General features: G+C 40.5%; 1 protein-coding gene across 5 annotated transcripts in view; it reads right to left on the bottom strand.

Moving 5' to 3' along the window:
- tox2 (TOX high mobility group box family member 2) overlaps nucleotides 1-20,292 on the bottom strand; it is a 90,764-nt gene extending 70,472 nt beyond the window's left edge. For 2 of the 5 annotated variants that reach the window (XM_051414391.1, XM_051414395.1), the window contains exon 1: nucleotides 19,682-20,291. In XM_051414391.1, the coding sequence (XP_051270351.1) occupies nucleotides 19,682-19,774 (93 nt within the window). In that variant the 5' untranslated portion in view covers nucleotides 19,775-20,291. Of the gene's footprint in view, nucleotides 1-19,681 lie in introns of all 5 variants that reach the window. The other 3 variants (XM_051414392.1, XM_051414394.1, XM_051414393.1) reach the window with 2 other exon arrangements.
- Between the last annotated feature and the right edge of the window lie 1,262 nt (nucleotides 20,293-21,554).

Raw genomic sequence — 21,554 nt, 5'->3', positions numbered from 1 at the left:
GTTGGGCTATCAGGTTGGAAGCTCTGCCCAGAGTCTGATAAGGCCACTGTTTATTGTCTAACTTCCACTCTTTAACCTGAGGAACCTCAGACTCACACACGGTACTTTCCACCCCTTAGCCATTACCTCAACGTGTGTGTGTGTGTGTGTGTGTGTGTGTGTGTGTGTGTGTGTGTGTGTGGTGGTGTAATGTAAATGTGTGTGTATGACTATGTGTTTGCGTGAGAGAGTCCTCATGTGTGTGAAATCTTTGTTTTCCATCAGAAGGCTTGACCTAATTAAAAAGTCCTGCCGATGCTCAATAACTGACAATTCATCAGAAAGCGCACACACACACACACACACACACACACACACACACACACACACACACACACACACACACACACACACACCACATCACTCAGTGCTCAAATCATGTATTCAATTCTTCAATCTCCTCTTCCTCTGTCCATCTCTACATAAGTGATCAGTGATCACATGTCGCATGTTAAAGTCGGCTGGCCCAGACAGGAGGGAGTTAAGTCCCTTATCTCTCCTCCCCAGAAGAAATTCCTACTAGAGGCCTCGCTCTGCTGGTTTCCTGCCTTCTTGCCCAATGCCCTATTTTTACTCATCGGGGCTCTAGAATACCAGGGGCAGCTTTTTCCTTGTCACTAACATATTTCCTGCCATTCTCACTCTGACATTTCTCCCCGCCGCATGCTTTGCTCAAATCGTTCCCCCTCTTTATGGGTCATAACCTTTCAGTCGGGGCCGTTCATATTCAAATGTACCTGCCGATGCTGGAGCCGCTGCGATCTCACCCGTCATTCTGGTTGGCCTTTTTTCGGTGTTCACAGGTTTTTAAAATCAGCTTTCACTAGGTGTTAATTTGAGATCTTTCCGAGTGCTGCCAGGAACAATCAGGTCCACTCCGAGCTCGGCTGTCAGATTGACTGACTGTAGCGTATGAAGGCTCATCCACAAAACCATAAGCAGTTCAGCAGTTCAGTCTCTCAATTAAAAAAATATATATAGCTGATGCTCATTATTTTTTTAAAAGGTTTAAAATGTTTATTTTCAATAATTTAGAAATATGTCAAAATTGGATTGAAAAAACAATACATCACTAAAACTGGCACAAAATCTACCGCTGAAAGAGTACTTTATGTATTGTAAACTGTGGTGATCAGTGTTTTCTTGTCAGCAAAAACCTAAAGGTCAGGAGCATGGAGACAAAATCTAGGTGAAAATTGAATTGAATTGAAATCTGGTACAAGTGAAAATGAACCTAAAAGTGGGGCTGCAAATTTAATTCTCCCCCCTTTCTGTGTAAGGAAATAAACTATTTAAAACTGTACTTATTTTTATATTTTTACAAAAAAAGGGAAAGTTATTTTGGACATATCAGTGGAAACATTGCTGAAGCTTCAGAGTGGGTGTTTCCATGGCAGCTATTGACTGACATTTGAAGGGTGGTGTTGCTTGGAGACACGCTGTCAACTTTAACCGTTAGTAAAAGTCATTCTTTTCCCTTTTTCGTCAAGTCCACACAGTGTTAAATACAATTAGCAAGACTTCTGTCCTTTCGCAACATTAAACATTTAGGGCAACCAGTTGCGCTGTCGAGTTTCAGAAAGTGGAAGCTAGCAAACTAGGCTACTGTAGCTAGCACTGTTTCCAAAAAGTCGTGACCTTTTGTTCATGTTTAAACTGCCGTTGCAAGTGAATTTTCCCAGTATGGATCAGAATCAGAAATACTTTAATAATCCCCGTGGGGAAATTACTTCTAATCTTATCTTATTTTAAATCAAGACAAAGAGTAACCACAAAATAACATATTATTCAAATCATAAATGGCACTAAGCAACAGCTAAACAGCTATATTATGAACTATACTGAGTGCGTGACTAAAGATTCACGCCCTCTACACAAGTGCAGAGAGAACATTTACATTTCCTCTTTTTGCTAATTCAAATTTTGACAAAATAAGCAAACAAGTCAAATAATACCTAATAAGAGAGAAATGTATTTTTTAATCAAGCAGCTTAAAATGCACTTTGAGTCCAACCCTGATGAGCTCTCAAACTTTCTGTGCTACAGTTTTGTATTTTGACAGCTGGAACTGCCCCACTACAAATCAACACTTGTATTTTCTGCTGGTTCTCAACTTTACTGAAGCGTTTTATAACCAGCCTGAGTGACAAGGTGAACTCGAATGTACCACTTCACTCACAAGGCTCGGGAGTCTCTGGTAGAGAATGTGCAGTTAGAGAATTTAAAGTAAGAGGCCAAAGGAGGCCTGAGGAGAAGAATGGATTGCAATTTAATGAATGTCTGGGGAGACAGATATCAGTGACTGGCTCTTTCAGTACACCTTTCATCCTATTCATACACCAACATGGTCTAAATACAGGTGGATCGATGCTGGTTAAAAACACTAATGGCACATAAAGGGAGCACACTTCACTACTGTGTTTCTTTCTCGCCAAGGTCTGATCACTCCAAGACTATTAATGGAATGCAGCTCTCAGTAGAGAATATCCAGCCTGATACAGGTGAAAAAAAAAGGCCCATTGTCTAAATTTTCAAGGCTACTTTTCTTACAAAAGGGTGGCATTGACATTCTAGATGAAGAGAGTTTGGCATCTCACTCATATTTGCATTAGTAAAGGTGCCGATATTCATTCTGATGAGTGGGATATCATGAACCCAAGACGGTGGACACCTGTGCTCGAATCACACAGTCTATTGTATCACTTATTTTTTTGTCCCTTTCCTGGGTACATTTATGAATATCAATATTATTTCCCAGTAGGAGGTAAATGGTATTGAATGGTTGCCAAGCTGCTGGGGGGAGACTGCTCAGCTGACTAAAAGAGCCATTCTCCATTTTATCTCTCAATCAGAGTGTATTTGTGCGTGAGTGAGTGTGTGAGTGTGTGTGTGTGTGTGTGTGTGTGTGTGTGTGTGTGTGTGTGTGTGTGTGCCTAAAATGCCATCCTACTAGTGTGTATGTGCAAATGTGTGTTTCGTTTTGATGAGGAGGAGAACGAGTCGGAGCTTGCTGCACCACTACGCCATGTGAGAAAAAGTTCACGTGATGCACAGGCAAATACAGCCGGTCTTCAGCAGGATGGAAAGACTGTAATCAAACCATAAATCAGAAATCACTGAACTGCCATCCACCCACCCCCTCTCCCTCTCCCTCTCTTTCTTTTTGTTACAACCCTCCTACTCCTCTCTGCAGAGCTCCCTGTATAGCATGCTATGTTACATACAGACCTATACTGCCCTGGAAGAGGTAAATAGCAGATCAATGAAAAATGCATTTTCCCTATGTCAAATGTTTGCATCATAAAAACATATAGTGAAAGAAAAATCCAATATTTTTTTTTTTTTTAAACAGACCAGTGAACTTTCTCTATAAGCTCTCTTAGAAGGCATGTGTTTGCTGAATTTGGGCTGCAGTGTGCACTGAAACCATCTCCATACCTTAAACAAACAACTCTGCAGCCAACAGTCACGTGTGCATGTTCATATGTTTTTCTTGACTACTCACAAACACACGCAGTACATATTTGTCTGGCCACGACTTTCATAGTGAGCCACCTGGTGTGCTGTAATATCAGGAGAACAGTGGGGTCATTGTGAAGGAGCTGTGTGATATCAAGGAGAGTGACCCATTTAGAGCCCAGCCACAGAGCTGACAAGCCTCTGTTATGCCTAGGACATCTGGAGGGCCGGAGCCTCTCACTCCGCTGTACTCCACATACAAGTCAATCCTTTCCAGAGAGGAAAAGACATCTGACATGGTCATGGATATTTCACATGCTCACCTATAGGATCTATTCAAGAGGTGGGGTTGTAAAGTGGAGCTGATAGTGACAAGGATCTGTTACAATGTACTGAGAAATCTGGAGGGGATCCAAACAATATCTCAAGCTGTTCTGGTCATTTAGAGGGCTGGAATAACAGTGCAGCGTGGTGCTATCTGCTGCGAGGTGAAAGTGCTCTGCAAAGATCAAGTGATCATGGGGGGAAAAAGTTCTATCTCATTATTCAAATGAGAATTATTTTTTCAGTAGCTTATTCAATCCGGTGATGTTCAAAAAGAAGCTGTGCATATTCTGAAAAAATAACTGTAGCAGGAGAAAACTGGCTGCTTATAAGTGAAGAAAAAAAACAGAATTCAAAGAAAAGAACTGTTACCATTCATGTATCATACACAATGCTGTCCAAAACGACTGAGATTTGTCCAATGAAGCTGCAGTGTTGTGCATTATATAAACGAATACATGAATGCATAATGAGAGGCCAAAATGAGCCAAGGAAAGCACACTGAACAAATCCCCCAGGGGAAAGGAAATTATTCAGAATAGACACAATTCATAATAATATTGGAAAGGGAAACTTTCTCTTTCTTTATTTAAAACCCATGCTTTAAATGTAAAACCAGAAGTACCCTACATGTATTGAGTGGATTACTTTAGCAGCAAGATAAGGATATTAAAGTATCTTTACACTCAATTCAATGCCTCATTATGGCCTGAGGTAAGATTGCTAAGATGACATATAAAAAAATACAAGCAAATCTAATGTGTGTATGGTTCAAATATAAGCATTTGTGCAAACCACTGCCGATACAATGCAACAGCAAATGTTCTGATTATTCAATCTGAAAGAATCCCACTGTCATTTCACTTTTTGTAGCCCAAACAATAATTCTGTATCATGAGGTAATTCATTTTTGTATGGCGGGGCAATTGGCTGCAAAGATTGAATCATCAGCCCTTGTTTCATTTTCCATGTAATTAAATCAGCTTCTGAAAAAAAAAACGGTGTACGCTGGCGTACGATTTAGGGAAAATTAGCATTTTTAATCACAGTACATTACTTTAATAACTCAATAAATCTGTGGCAGCTGGAGCATCTGAGAATGTTGTCACAGCCACTTAGTTCTGCATTTGCAACTAATACAGGCTGATGAGAATCAGCCAGAGAGCGAGAGAGAGAATAAAAAGAGGGTTAGAGAAAAGAGAAAGGAGAAATCCAACAGAGTGAGACAGAGAGGATGAGAATCCAGGGAGACAGAAACAAAAGAATTGCAGGTGAGGAACCAGGGTGAGCAGAACCAGGAAGAAAGAAATATCATCGTATATTTTGGCACACAGAGAGGGGCTCAGCACTTGTCTCACCTCTTTCAGTTATTAACTGTTAATCCTCAATTAGCTCATTTGTCACCCCAGTGTTGTACATGAGACCCGCTTACCCCTCGTGCTGCTTTGTTGCATGGGTAGCGATAGTATTTGCCAAATACACTAAACAAGTCTGAATGATTACGGCAAATGTATTTAAATTGTAAAGGGATGTCAAGAAACAGGAATCCTCTGAACGCACACATTACTCAACCAAGCTGCAAGAGTTACTACAAATAAAAGCTGATGTTCCAAATCCTGACCCCAGAGCAGAAAGAGTGGGGTCTCTTTAAAGTTAGGAGAAATGCAGACATGTTACTGTAATGAGAGAAAAGCTGGAAGTGTTGCTGAAAGGTCAAGCGCTGGGCCATGGATTACCTCTCCGTATCTACAATTTTACATATTTCTTCCAGCACCACTTCACTATCCAAGAGACACCTTCCTGATCCAAATCACAATACTTTCAAAGATGTAAAACCAGAAGGCTGTCCTCTCTAGAAACTGGACAGAACTGATCATTTGTTAAAAGAGCTTAGGACAACCTGTGCTTTATTCACATGAAAAGTAAGGAAGAGGAGGACAGGATGGATGGATGGTTTGTGCATTGTCTCAACCGAAACATCCACTGAATTCGTTAAGGGCTGCAAATAACGATTCTTTTTGTTATTGATTAATCTGTAGGTGGGTCATCACAAGTTTGTAAGCCCCTTTTAAATTGCTTGTTTTGTCCAACCAACAGTACAAAACCCAAAGATATTCCAAAAATAAAACATAATATAAAATAAGAAAGTCCTTACATTTGGGAAGGTGAAACAAGGAAATGTTTGACATTTTCTGCTTGATTAAAGAAAGTTGTAGAAAATTGTTGGCAATTGATTGTTCATCAAAAAATCAGTCAGTCAAATAACTATTTCAGCTGTAGTTTTCCTTTATGTAAAATGTGCTACAAACTGGTTCTTCTAACTGGTCTGTATTTAATACTGATGCTTATATGAACTACATAAGCAAACAGACCATCAGTAAGAAGATAGACAGTAGTTAATAATATACTTAATGCTTCATTCCCCTTGAAATAAATGAAACAAGACAGTATAAATGCACTACTGCTTTTGTCTACAGGGGGCGCCAGAATCAACAAAACAAGAAAGATCCTTGTTGTTGCTTTAACATATCAAAAAACCTTCCCCAGTGTTAACCAAATGTTTTAGTTGACTTAACCCTCATAAAACGCTCGTTTTGAACTGCTCTGACAAACAGCCTACTTTGTCATTTTGTTGCTAGAACTTGTTGAAAACTACCACATGACACTCACACTGCGGTTGGAACACTTATGTTTGATGTTGGACAACATTCACTCTGCTGTCATGAAAATAACAGTGAGTGTGAGCAGGTGCATGAGCACAAATGAAAGCGAGAGCTGGTGTCCTGTCAGCACATGCATGCCTGGGAAAGAGGACTCTGTCTTAGTTTGTGTGCATGTGTCCATGCTAATGTGTGCTACACATCTATTCCATTCTCTTCTATTGTTTTCTGTTTTCTGTAAGTATGCAGAATTGCTCGTCAGGCCTCTTTCTTTTTCGACCAAGCTTTATCTCTCTATCTCCTCTTCCTCTCTGTCAGATATTTGCTTTCTAGTTCCTTGCACAAGAACATGGCTGTAATAGTAGAAACCTGCATCAATTTACAGCTTAACGGTGTATCCCTAAGCCTGGGTGCTCACACACACACACACACGTTTACTCACATCTTTTCACATCGACGTATCTGGCTAGGCACACACACGGTAGACAACATTTTTTAAAAATCCTACGCTCTTATTGAGATGCGAGTTTACATTCGACATAGGCAGAAGAGAGCACATGAAAGCATTATGGCACACAATCAATGCCCTGAAGGTGTATTGGCATGCGTCTGTGCCCATTCGCTCTATCTTTGCAGCTCCATTGAGGAGACTGAGGAGCCTTGTTTCCACTGATACACAGCTTTTTGATTCACTTAGCAGGCTTTGTCATGTGCATGTTGGATTAAGCCTCTGACTGAAAATCAACTGTGAAGCGTGAGCAGCACCCACAAAACCACAAACAGTCATTAGCGCTACAGTGGTAGGCCCCACTAATTAGCTCATCATCTCAGCACCTCTCTCCCTTGCTTCACGGATATGATTTCAAAGTACACTTTCCCAAAGTGTCATGGTGTCATGATGGCATTACGGCGCTGGACGTACAAGTATATTTCTATGTGCTCTCTGGGGACAAGCGGCGACACACAGGACTTGAAGTTTCCTCTATCGACTGTGTGACTAACACTAAAATAGCACCCGGAGAGGCTAAGTTGATTTGACAGGACACGTACAAGGAAAACCTATTATAACGCCATGCCAGGCTGATTTTGTAAGAACGGCTCGGCTGGGCAGCTCGATCCATTTGCAGATCAGGCAACAGTGGATCAGAGGCAGATGGATTTTTTTTAATGCTCCACAACAAACACACAACAACCTAACAGCTCATGTTTATGGTTCTTTATTTATCTGTTGGTTCCTCTTTCTCTCTCTCTCTCTCTCTCTCTCTCTCTCTCTCTATTTATCTTTTAATGCAATTGTTAGGGCGTTTTCACACTGTTGTGAGAGGTCAGAAATTGCTGCAATTATTCAGCCTAAAAAAAATGCTTGAAATAAAATCCATCAAAGTTCTCTTGAATGTAAGTTTCCAAAAAATCTCTGACACAACAATTGTTTGTACTCTGAGGTCATTCGAAGAAGAGGAAGATCACTTTGTACTCAGTGAGAGCCAAAACAACCTCAAACATCAATTACTGTTGGTCTTTAAACAGCTAAACGGAAGGAAGTGATAACAGAGTAGGTTTTCCTTACACTATTCACCTATTTATTAGTCATTACAGATAATACATCTCTTTGTACTTCATCAAACTAAGAACAGGTATCTGCTGTCAACTGGGGGTGTATTTCCAGTACTATAGACCTCTTAAAATTCTCGAAGCGTAAGCGAGAACATTTTCAGACTTTAAGATACAACCACAGATTTATATCTTTGCCATACATTGCAATTCCTCAATGTCTATACTTTCTACAGCAAGCCTCAGCGCTACTTTCGCTACCTTCTAATTTGTTTTCTTCTTATTGTGCGTGTTTTTGCGTATAAGTCAATTGGTCATTACTTTCAAATTAGAACGCTTGGCGAAGTCTGTTACTTGCCTCAATATGGATTGGCTGCATTGTGGAGGGGCAGAGGGGCTGGTGAATGATTCACACACTCTATATGGTAAACAACGGTCTAGTACAGCTTCGTATGTAGACTAGGACCAACAACTGGGCTTTACATGTGACGATATATATAAACATTAAAGTCTGTTTCTGCACCGTGGCCTTGTGGTTTCTGATGTGGCACAGCCAGTAAAATGGCAGAGAAGCCAATTTACAGTTTATAACTCAACCACACATCAATAATAGAAAAAAAATAGATTACAGTAAATCCATGGTTCAAAAGCTGCATACCTTTGAAATGTCAAAGGGGAAACCACAACGGATAACTCATCTCAAAACTCATTTCAACTGCACAGTGCAAGCTGTATTACAAATATTCAACAGCCTACTGTTCCCTCCAGGTATTTTTCAACAAAACACTCTATACATTTTCATTTGAGATGAGAAAAAAGGAATGTATTTTTTTCACTGGCAAGCAGCCAAACCAATTTAATTACATTCCAAATGGGCGCAATCTCCACATAGCAACCAGCCCGTGTTGTATTTCTCAAACTTCAACAACCTCCTTGACTTTCTCTGAGTAATTGAAATCTTCCACTCTTCCACCCTCGTCATTATGCGGAGCAGCAGAAAGTACAACAAACTAAACCAGAAGGAACAAGGAGATCTGGCTCTCAGAATGAGTTGCTTTAGCCAATTTGTAACTTCATCAGCACGTCTTGATACAGTTTCTCTGAAGTCAATTAAAAGAATATTAGGTGGTGAATATCTAGAAAGAGCTAGCGCCTTTCTCCTGCCAAGAACCTGGTGATTACCCATGACTGGTGTCAGCAAAATCCAGTCATAGTCTGATGAGAGGTCACCGCTTTTCATTTTGGATTCATTCTTCTAGCCTCCAGTCATGTCCAAAAAACATAGAAACAATTCTTTTGATGTGAAAATATTCATTCAATACTTATCTAAAGGCATCTGAAAGGTATCAAACTTAGCAAACAGTCTACGGTGCCAAGAGGTAATGTTTTAGTACAAACAAGCAGAACTGCAGTAATTGAGAACACAAGTCTACATAAATTGTAAAAAAAAAAAAAAAAAAAAAAAAATGTTTTCCATTTTAGAATGTTTCTAACAGTCTTGTTTAACCATTTCCATCATTACAGAGATGATGAATACATTTCCAATTAATGTTTCAGTGCCTGATAAAACATCAAAAGATCCTTTAAAAGAGCTTACTGCCAAATCGTTTAAAGAGTCTGAGGCTTTTTTCAACTGCAAAGACAAACTATAATCTCAGAGCGGTCCTCCCATCTACCCACTGGGTAATTATGGGATGGCAGGCAAATAAATCATCCATCCAGACTGGCAGCAGTCTGGACATGTATGTGCACTACAACCCAGAATAAGGTCCTGAGGTGACCAAAGTACAAGGCATTGTATCAGTCACACCATACTGCGTTTGCTTCAGGAAATCCTAATAACTGACTGTGACGTTCGAGGCCTCCAGAAATCCCCAAAAAGGGAATCTTCCTGTCTAGATAGAATAAAAAAGAAAAAATAAATAAACTTAAACGCTTTAAAATGTGAGACCTTTTAAGCAATTATCTCACTGTTTATGTACACACACACCTCTCTCTCTCTCTCTCTCTCTCTCTCTCTCTCTCTCTCTCTCTCTGTCTCTCTCTCTCTCTCTCTCTCTCTCTTGCTCTCTCTTTTTCTCGCTCTCTCTGTCACTGAATCTGTCTGAGAGCCCAGCCACATGCCAGTGCCTTTGTGTCAAAGATTAAGTGAAACCAGGAGTGCCAGCAATGCTGTGTTTGCACAGTGAACACACTCGGTTTCAGCTGCACCAACACATCACATACCAATCAACATACTGAGGCCTACAACAGATCTGAAGCAGCTACTGAAGGCCCATAATTAATAAACATAGGGTACAAAGCTGTAACTGTAGTATACACATTATTGTGGCATTATTCTCCATGTGCGTGTATATGTAGGTGTAGAGTAAAAACAAAAAGGCAAGCAAATTACATCTACATTTAAATAAAGGGTTCACTTCTGCTATAAGATTAAGCGCTCTTATTTGACACTGTTATCTTGGGTCGTTATTGAAAATGAACGGGTGGCAACAGCGAGTGGAATTCCTGGAAAGTGAAGCAAAAGGCAAAGCTACAATGAAAATATTATGAACAAAGCCCAAAAGTGCCAGAGGTGGTTTACTAGACTGAGGCAAAATGGGGCCTGGGGGGACTGTGGGTTTGTAGTGATAGGGACGGGAGTCACACACATACACACACACTTGGCACAGAAGCAAATGGCACACGGAAGAGGACTAATCCTCGGTGGCCTAACCAGCCAACTAACTTCCTGCGCAATCCTGAAGTAACTCAAACATCTATTGAAAAAATAAGTTACATTACAATACATCACAAGTGGCACTTGTTTCTAAGGTTTTATCGGGTTTTATCATTAACAATGTCACCCAGCCATGAGGTTATTCACACAATGGACTTTTTTTTCTTCAGTTGAAAGAGCAGAGCTGCTAAAGTCACCGTGACAAACAGAGAAATAAGCAACTACAGTAGATGTGTGAAACCAAAAAAAACAAATTTCTAATCCATTCTAACTAATACATGTCCCAGTAATACAACTGTGATGATACTCACAGTTTGTTAGAATGTGTTGAATCTGATCACAGGGTTATCTGTTAAAAAACATTCATAATAGAGTACAGTAATCACAACAGCAGTGGGTCCGGGCTGTTGCTCCACAACAACACGACAGCAATGTGGTCTGTGTGCTCACACGTGTGTGTGCTTGTGTTTATTTATGCTATGCGAGTGTGAACATGCTTGGATCTGCATGTATGAGTGTGTGTCTACCTGTGAGAGAGTGTATGTCTGAGACTGTGTGTACTCGTGGTACAGGTCTCTGAGTGTGGACCTGAACCAGCCATCTCCAGTTCTGTTTGCACAGGGCATGCCTCAGGAAGCTAAGACAACTGTTCATGTTTGCCAATGTTGCGAACCTCTCTTAATACACCCGACAGCTGCTTTCTTCCACAGCGCAGACACTATGTTTATCAGTGTTTTTATACATTCATCCTATGGAATCTGTTGGATCACGCCGTCCTCGCCGACCTTCTCTAAGGAAACACCCATCAGGAGTGGAGCCAGGGGATTGAAATGCCAACAAATAAAGCGTGTGCTATGTTGCAACTCTGACAGGCAAATTCCCTGTTATAATCTAAAAGTTTATAACGTGTACCTGGATCAGCTGTTAGTCTACCATTTAATACATAGATTGAGTCAACAGGGGGCGTGATGAAAGCTATCTCCCACTGAAAAGCTAATGAGGAATTTCTAATCATTTGTTTTGACAGGTGATTTGGTGCTTTCACAAGGTGATAGAAATACTGTTAATACCAGTTCTGTCATATCCAAAGTAGATTTTATCTTTCACCTCCACAACCTGTCAAAACTTCCTCACTCCGACCTGCCAAGGTACCCAAAAATCACCCTAACCCCCCCTCTCCTTCACTCCTTCCTCTCCTTAGTGTTTCATTTCCTGCTAATAGACTAAATGGCAGTCTTACACCCGTACTGAAAGACAAAATCATGATAGTACCAAAACACAGGCTGTAATACACCATTCCCAGAGACATGGAATGAAAAACAAATTGACGGATGAACTGTGAGATCTTTGCAGAGCGGCGAGTGTGAAAGTCAGAGATGATGAGCTCCGTCTGTGCTTATGTGAAATGTTGATATGGTTTTCTCATACAATGATTACGCTAATTTATGTACCAAAGCCTGCTTTACACAAATCTGCCAAGGCCAATAACTGCACTCATAATCTCCAGCATCTAGAATAATCACTTTGTGGTCTATTTGTTTATAAATGAAATGAAGCAATTATCCTAATGAAGATCAGCTTTCTTGTTGGGGGAATTGCAGCAAAAATGTTTTGTCTTTGTTGTATCCATGTTGGCGAGCTAATACCTTAATCGTAAAACAATACCAGCAACAAAAATGTTACTGTATGATAATTAAGGACATGCAGTTCACAGTAGGGAAGCTGAAACTGCTGCAAGAAAGACTGTGCTGCGCACTTCCTGACCTACAGTCTAAACCACATGCATGTGGATGATGCTAAATGTCAGCATCAACAATAAGTTTGGTTGTTGCCCATGGTGAACCAAAGATATAAAGTTGCATAACAGAAGGTCACAGCAGTTTGAGAGCTAATATTGACTTTGTCTTATTGTTATAATAAAAACCAGAGCCTACTATGGAACGACTTTGTGATTGATTGTCTTGCTGTTAAGCATGTTTGCTATACTTATCTCTTCTGAAGCCTGTTTTACAATATTATTTTGGTCTATGTGCTTTATAGAAGGCCACATTCAGTAGATATCAAAGGGAAATATTACTGAAAGCGTCGTGTTTTCTCATATTGGTGCGCTGATAGAAAGAAAATGAATCTGCTTTGAAATGGGACCGTAGAACAGTGAAATACACCTCTTCTCATGAGCAGACAGAGCGTGGAACAGAGCACACAAATGGTTAAATAAATCACGTGAAGCAGATGCCTCTCTCTTTCTCTCTTTTCTCTCTCTCTCTCTCTCTCTTACACACACACACATTCATTAGTAAAATCCATCAATCAGCATTTCATGCAGTTTGGGTTTGAACCACACCAAATGCACTAAAACAATAAACGTCTGTCTTTCAAGTCGCTATCTGGACTGGAACACATCTGGTGGCAAGGCTCATTTTGGTTTCCACATCGTTGAATGACATTACAGACTCAATGGCAAGCTGAAAAATAAAGTACCCCTAAAAATCTCTCTCCATTTTCCCTCCATCTACAGCTCCTTCTCTCTCTCTTTCTCTCTCTCTCTTTACACACATCCCAAATCTACTTCCCCCCCTCCCTGCACAAAGCGGCTAACCTCTCAAATGTTATTCCACCACCCCATCCCCCAACCAATCAAGAAGTGAATATAAAACAGCACAAGGAAACTGGGTGGTGGGGCAGACAGACAGGGGGGTAGAAAGACAGACACACAGGCTAGGCTATTACTACTGAGGAGCCCGTGGCCTCATGAGGTGAAGACAGTTTAAAACGCCTTGGCACATTGGACTCCTTTACAGAAGTCGAGGAGATGAAACACACACCCAACATCCAGCTGACAAGCCAGGAGTCAAGCCTGACTGTAGTATTTGGGTTTCAAGGGGCAGTGACGATAATTAGGGTTAATGTGATTTAATGAGGGGCACGAGTCGGGCCGGGGCCGGGCTGCTTCGATCCACAATCAACATCAAAATTGGAATTACTCTGACATCTTGTGATGTGGCCGTGTTTCACATTACGTTACAGTTTGACACGCGTGTCACCAAGCCTGAAAACCTGCTATCAGTCTTATTCTAAAAGCAGTCTGGTGATTTCTTATAATAAACTGACTTTTTGGCTGATAGATTGCAATGTGATGGCAGCGTAGAAATGATTTGGATAGCAGTAGTATATCACAAAAGTATATTGGGAAGAGTTTTAAAAAATGCACTGTCATGACTGAATTCTTGGCAGTTAATACAATCAATCATCGACATAAATAGCCTGTTTCTATGGACCTAAGTGATTAAGGAGCTAACCAGGCAGGATAAACTATACTATCTATTTTCAGCCATACATGACTTATGACCCTCTTAACACCTCTAGTAGCTCTGAGTCATGTCTGGTCTAGATTATAAAGTACAGAGCAGAGCAACGGGAGTGCTGCAGAGTCTGGTTGAGGCTTTGTCACCTTCACTATCCTGTAGGTTAAACTGAAGTCCATGGTGGTAAATCCCTCTTATGGACAGTACCGTCTCCTCTTGGTCGTTCTCTAAACAGCCCAGTGCTGTCCTCAGATACCCCATGAAACCCCATGTAGGTGTAGCTGAACAAAAATCATTTATGTGGTGGCACCAATGCAGGGATTTTTCCTGTGTTGTAACTCAAGTGAATAAACATAAACACATTACAGGATAGGTGACGTTCTGTATACAACTCGCTTGTATCCATAATTTATGCATCTAATTCTATTTTAAAAAATTTACTCAACATAGTCCTGTGTTTTGCTTTCTTGTGTTTCAAAAAACGATCAAAAAACAGTCTTCATAAATGCAGTTTTCTCCTACTGTAATGGTCTGTGCACAGAACACAATCTAAGCCCCACTGCTCCAGAGAATAACACTGTAGCTACTTATCATTAACTCAAAGACACAATCAGCCCCAGGCGATCCGGCTTCCCTCCATAACCTTTTGACATTGCTGCTGGGAAGGTAAATGAGAGAAGAAGTTAAGACGCAGAGAGGTGGGGGGGGCGTGGGGAGAAAGAAAGACTTGATTATGAATAGTGCCAGGAAGTGGTTAGACCAAAACATAACTTCACAAAGTAGGCTGTTTGAGGGATTTTCTTTTTTAAATTGCAAAAAAAAATAATGTCCATTCCATGACTCCATTTTATGTTATCTATTATTTTCTCTGAGTTAACTGCCTGGAACTGCATTAGAACAATAAACTCGCCACTTTGAGTATTCCCAGTTCCAGCAGCTTTAGACTGCGTTTTTTCCCTCTGGTGTGCATTAGAGCCATGCATGGGTTAACATTTTCCCAGTGAGAACGGTTGGGATATTGCAACTCGGACTGGCCAGTCAGCAGAATGTTATGAATGGGCACAATGAAAAACCCCAAGTCCACGCTGTCGACCCAAGAATGCTTGCTTCCATGTAATTAACTTTTCTCTGTGTACAGAATGAGGCACTGCTGGAATAACTCACTCTTTTTCTGTTTCTATTACGGTCATGTTTTGAAGAGAAAAAAAAAAAACACACATTCTGAGAATTCAACATGGAAAATATTTTCGCCTGTCCATACTTTGAAGTATCCCATGACTAATACAGTGATTTGGATAGTGGTGGAAATGGAACGGACCACTTGAAAAGGGGTGGTACGTGATCGGCAAAAGCTGGCCTCATTGCTCTCTGGGTGGACAATGTCAGCTGCTTGTTACTTGCGCTCATATAAAGATGTACAACAAGGCATTACAAAGTATAATGTGGGAAAACCTGATCAATGTATAAATGCAGGTTATCTTGTTAAACATGGTTCATACATGTTGCCTCAAGGTATATTAGCAATTAGGTATGCACTGCACACATGCACGCATTCAGTCCTTCACCCAGTATTCTAACATGGGAATACATTCATTGAGATATCACCTCTGTAAGTACTTGCACTGGACAAACTGTGTATCATTACGTGTTTGCTGTGCACTGCGGTGAAAATGGGTTCAGCATATATAAATAACGTACAGTAACTTGGAACAGACTGCAACTATGTAAAGAATAACATCTGCAAACCATTGGATTATAAACCTACAGTATAACTACAGTATAATTACACGAGAGTCTCTCTCGGGCACCGTGCTGTTAGAGGGAAGAGGGATGAGGAGAAAGTGGAACAGCTACAGTAATCTATCCAACTTCATTTCACCGGAGTGATTCTGCCTGGGGGTATGCACAAGTCATAATGCATTTGACAAATAGTCTCCCGCTAAAACAGGCATTTGCGAAGAAGTGGCCTTCAGCGCTGGTATACACAGCTGAGTCTACGCTGAACAAACAAGCCTCCCACTCAGTGAGGAAAAGATACAGAGAGGCTTCAAAAAGATTAGGAGAAATCTTGGGCGAAAAGTAAAGATGACTCACGGTGATTGTGCAAGTGGAGGACAATGCAAGTTGGATGGAGTTGAGAGGAGCAACAGAGCCGTGGGGTTCATAGCAAAATACAAATCAATGCTTCTCTCATGTGTTGTTCTTTGCGTTGTTCTGAAATGTGGATGCACAGGTTGTTTTATCAGGGAATTTACAATGAAATGTAGAGAAGCACAATGGCATTCTGTCTGACATAATCTCCCCATCATTTTATGTGTTCGATTTGGTTTGAAAAAGGAACTCAAACACATAAAGTAAATTAAACTCAACATTTATGATTGTTACATTCTATATTTTGTTGATGTTTTAAGTCTAATTGCAGCAAAACCATTGCCTAAATCCAAAGGTCAAGTGCATTCATAGATTTGTGCTATTGACTTATCCTGTCAGCGTGATCCATATTCCCGGCATGCATCAATCAATCATCAGTCTGAATGTGGCCAATCAGCTCAAACCAGTTTCAGCTTACACATTCTTTACGTTCCTCAATTATTAACCCCTTCAGGTAGAAAACAGAGTTCAAATATGCACATAGACACACACAAACACACACACACACACACACACACACACACACACACACACACACACACACAAGTCATTCTCACAAAACCTAAGTCACTCTCAGAAATAGATTGATAGTGTTTGAGTTTACACCACTAGAACAGGAAGTGATAGGCTTTTATATATGGACTGTCCCACTTAGTATTATGCTCACTTCCTGGTTGTTGTCTTTAATGCTGTACAGTAATGCATTAACACACTAGTGAGTTTCACACAAGCTATATAAATATACATACAGCACATATCCTGTCTGTTTAGTGTGAATGCTGGTCAACACCTTCCAGGAGGACTTAATCAGGAGGGTTTGAGACATTGGAACTTGTTCATACCCTATATGTACATAGCTAAAGTATTGATCACTATAGTTTGCGCTTGGGATAAATATCCAAGCCATAGTTACTGCTACTGAATTCACAAATCAGTTACTTACAATCATCCTTTCAATTTCCTGTGAACTTTTCTAGCAAAAATACATTGAAACCATGCATGCAATAGCATTAACTACCAACATAATGACTGTGAAATTAAAGAATAACACATTCTTTATCATCTTTGCAAGCTTCGCAGCACCTGCAGGTGATGCAGCATTGTGGCATTGCTAACACGGTGCTACTCCGGGAGGTCAACTCTATCCCGCTCCTGAAATGAAACTGCCATTAAGATGAACTACTGCCAAAACGTCATATAAAGCTCCTGTATCATTATTCAACAGTTATGAGTGGTAGCAGCGGCACAGCACAGATAATATGTCACTTTACATCTTAGTCACAGCTGTTACTTTAGTAATGACAATGTTATACGATTCTGTCCTTGAAACCCAAACCTGCTTCTTACCGGGCCAACAACCTCTACACTCGCTGAATCGTGACAACTAGTACAGTTCACTGTGTTAACACACAAGACCTGAGACAAGGCCTCGGTCAGAGAGTCAAGTCTCATTGTGATCTTAAATATGCATCTGCAGCTACTGTGTGTGTGTCTATGAGTGTGAGCTGAGCCAGGCCATGCACACACACACACACACACACACACAAGCGTGAATGCTGTAATATTATCACAAGGATGGAAAGATTGCAAAAACCCCTCTATGTGAGAGTATTTTGCCAGTCCTCACTTTAACGGGGTAATTTAAGGTATGATTTAAGGTTAAATTCAGACTTAGGATCAGTTTATTTTGGAGTTAAAGGTTTGATGTTACAATAGGTTCGTGGTTAAGGAATGACTGCAGTTGATGTAAAGTACTCATGTATTGTAATTCAAACCTCTATGCAAGTGAGTGTGAGAGTGTGTGTCTGTGTGTGCAGCTGACTGTGTGTGTTGTTCATGTATACATACAGGTGACTGTGTGTATGATCAGGGTAGATTAACAATTCAAATATTGTACTGTCCTATAATGTTTCACTTTGTCATCAGCAAATGTTAACTGCCTGCTGGCTTCGCTCCAGGTGCTAAGGCAAGCAAACCTATTTGAATGGCTGCGGGAATAATGCCTTCTTCTAGCCCTGCCAAATGTTTGCACAGGTTTTACCTTGACCACATGAAGAAGAAAAAATAGCCTCCTTTCACGTGACTTGTAATCTTGGCCTATATGGCATGTTTGTACAATTGTGATTTGTCTAAATGCAAAATCTTAATCAGTAAAGCAAAGCCTCAGCTCTGGTGTACACCACATGGAAAAAGTGGAGCAGTGAAAAAGTGATCTCTTTACTGTAGGCCCCATGCCATTCAACAGAAATATCAATAACTGCATAATTCAGGAAACTTACACAATATTTAGCTAAATGTGACTCATGCAAACTGATTTTGTGGCACTTTCCTTCAAATATAAGCTTGTATGTAAGATTTATTTTATGGCACTTATCCCTCTAATTTACAAATAAAAGTAATTCTAGTAATATTGGATGCAATTCCGTGCGTAAAAACGCATGTGCAACTTCTTCCCTGGGTTGATATGGACACAAAGGCTGATTAATAAATTCCAATCTTTCATCCTGTACAATTTCAAGCAACAACGGGTGGTGTCTTTATTAGTGGCTGATGAATAATTAATTCCTACAAACTTATTATGTGCGCGCTGATAAGATTCGATATACGCAAAAAGGTGTTGATGAATTGAGCCTGTGAGAATATGCGATATATTCTTCATGGAAACACTTTTATCGAGCAACGAGACAAAGTAAGACAGATTAATATGCAAATTTGTCAGTTGCAAGCTGCATGATACCTTACAGCATCACAAATGGCCCCGGACCCATAACATGCATCACATTTAGACGCAATCTTGATAGCTGGTTTATTGGACTAATTGTGCATTGACCCATGTGGGAACCTGTGTGTGGAGAAGATAAGATAGTGTGTTTCCGCAAATAGCTCGGCAAGGTTTTAAATTATACAGGGAACAGTTTGCTGCTTTGCATGTACTCCGTTATAAGGAGAAGGGGAAAAAAGGGCACATATTCATTTGGTGCCCAGTTTGTTCGCCAGTACTTCCAGTGCTCTGGAGAGAGTGGTGCGCTCCAACTCAGCTCACAGGACAGCGACAGTACAACGTAGCCACAGTTTTTATCCGGAGGAACACATTTGCAAATTCTAATTACAGGAAAACCCGCGTGCACGAGCTCAGAACAGGTGTCGCACGTGTGTGTGTGTGTGTGTGTGTGTGTGTGTGTGTATGTGTGTGTTATGCAGAGTTTAAAAGATTCTGCACATCAGAAATACAACAAAGTTCTAATGCAGCTTAAATAGTCAAGTCAATATAATTCAACCCGAGGGGGGAAAAAAGTGCAGCTCTAGTCACTAATGGCCTTCCTAACACATTGCGACGGATCATATATATAAATATATATAAATATATATAGGCCACCATGTGTAACCAATGCATTTCGTGCGCGTGTGCATCATCACACCGAAGGCTGCACATCTGACCGTCTATAAGCTCGTAAAGTAGAGATAATTGTTACCTTGTTGGAGTGGTAATAGTCCAAACCGGAGTCAGTTGGTAACGTACATGAACCCACGCTTGAAGGGGGAGCTGGATAAAATCTGACGTCCATCTCAGAGTCCGCAAGACTGACGGCATGAAAGCGTAGCTCCAAAAAACCGGTGCGACTTCTCTCTCTCTCTCTCTCTCTCTCTCTCTCTCTCCCTCTCTCTCTCTCTGTGTGTGTGTGTGTGTGTGTCTCTCTCTCTCTCTCTCTCTCTCTCTCTCCTGCACACACACGCACTCTCCTTTTTGTTGTGTATTAAACCGCACAAAAAGTAGTAGAAGCAGAAGAAGAGGACCGAGTGTCTCCCAGTCGTTCACTCTTCACATCCGTCCTATAGTTCACTTCAGCACTATGTGGGCATTCGGCGCGGTGATGCTCTCATATAACATCCCTATAAAGTTCACTTGGAGAGAAGGAGGACGAGAGGGCTAAGCTGCCCGTCTCAGCAGTCACAGGGAAATAAAAAGTGAAACACTGAGGTTGTTTGTCAGTAAGATGCGGAATTGATCTTGTCGACGGTTTCTCCCAAAAGAAAAAACGCCCGTGCTCCGCTCCTGGTTTCCAGACGCGCTATAGCTTTGTCATGTGGGAGCGCTCGGATACATCCATGCGTTCCTGTCCACAGAGTGACTGCTAGGCTGCGACCTCTACCGGCCGGAGCAGGAACAGGCGGATTGACAGGAGGGCTGTGTAGTGGAAGGATCAGTCCTCCTAAAACTGGAGGTCAAGTTTCTTCCCCAGTTGGCGGGATAGAGTCTTTGCATTACAAAACCAGTCCCATCTCAAGTTGATTGAACTCTCTCTAATCAGTCTGATTTAAAGAGCTGTTAACAAATAGCTGGTGTCACGCGTGTTTTATTTTATGTCATCTAACTCTGACAGCTCCGTCAAGATCACAACTCTAGTCCTCGTTTGATGTTAAACTGGTATAAAAATTTAAAATGAATGGTTCCACTCCCTGTAATTGAGTCTACCACAGTGCTGTAATAGAAGTAGCAATAGGCCTACCACACTGTAATCATACTCCATTTCAAATAAAAGTAATGCATTTAATTGTTACTTAAGTAAGAGTTTTTAATTATTTGTAAAGTAAATTTAAAGAATCAGTAAAAGTACTTAATGCAAAAATATGTCCCAATATATTACTGTAACATTATCACTGACGCAGCATTTTACTATTGTTGTAATGTGAGTATTTTATACACTTCTGGCTATTTTATATTTGCAAACTAGTAACTATAGCTGTCAGATAAATGTAACTGAGTAAAAAATACAATATTTGGCCTTTGAATTGTCACAGAGTTGTAGTATAAAGAGGCCTAAAATGGAAATACTAAAGTAAAAGTACCTCAGGATTGTACTAGTGCTTGAGAAGAGGTATTTAGTTACATTCCACCACTGGTCTGTCACCATACAGCGCTTTATGTTACATTTATATGTGAATTTAAAAAAAACATACAACTCAAGAATCAAAAGTTAACAAAGACTATAAATACAATATGTCGGGCTGAAGTTTCCATCTGATGTAATACCAGGTTTAATATAGTTCCAGTGTCACCTAAAAAAAAAAAAAAAAAAAATCACCTAAATAATATATCATGTCATGTTTTTATACAAACTGTTTCGTAACTCCAAAGCTATTTAATGGGAGAGAAAACAATCATGGTTCAAACTGCTGACAGTCACATTAGCTTTGTATGATTGGGGTCTTACTATATTCCAGACAAGAAAATCGAACCACAAATGTCAATAAACCTCCTCTATCCTCGTCGTCACATTCTCCTTATGTTTTTTTATAATGTCACCGACTGGACTGTCATTGATGTCCATTAACACGGCTACATAC

Source organism: Dicentrarchus labrax, unplaced genomic scaffold, assembly GCF_905237075.1.
Source record: "Dicentrarchus labrax unplaced genomic scaffold, dlabrax2021, whole genome shotgun sequence".
NCBI lineage: Eukaryota > Metazoa > Chordata > Actinopteri > Moronidae > Dicentrarchus > Dicentrarchus labrax.
Note: the sequence above shows the minus strand (reverse complement) of the source record. Positions and strands in the feature narration are given on the sequence as shown.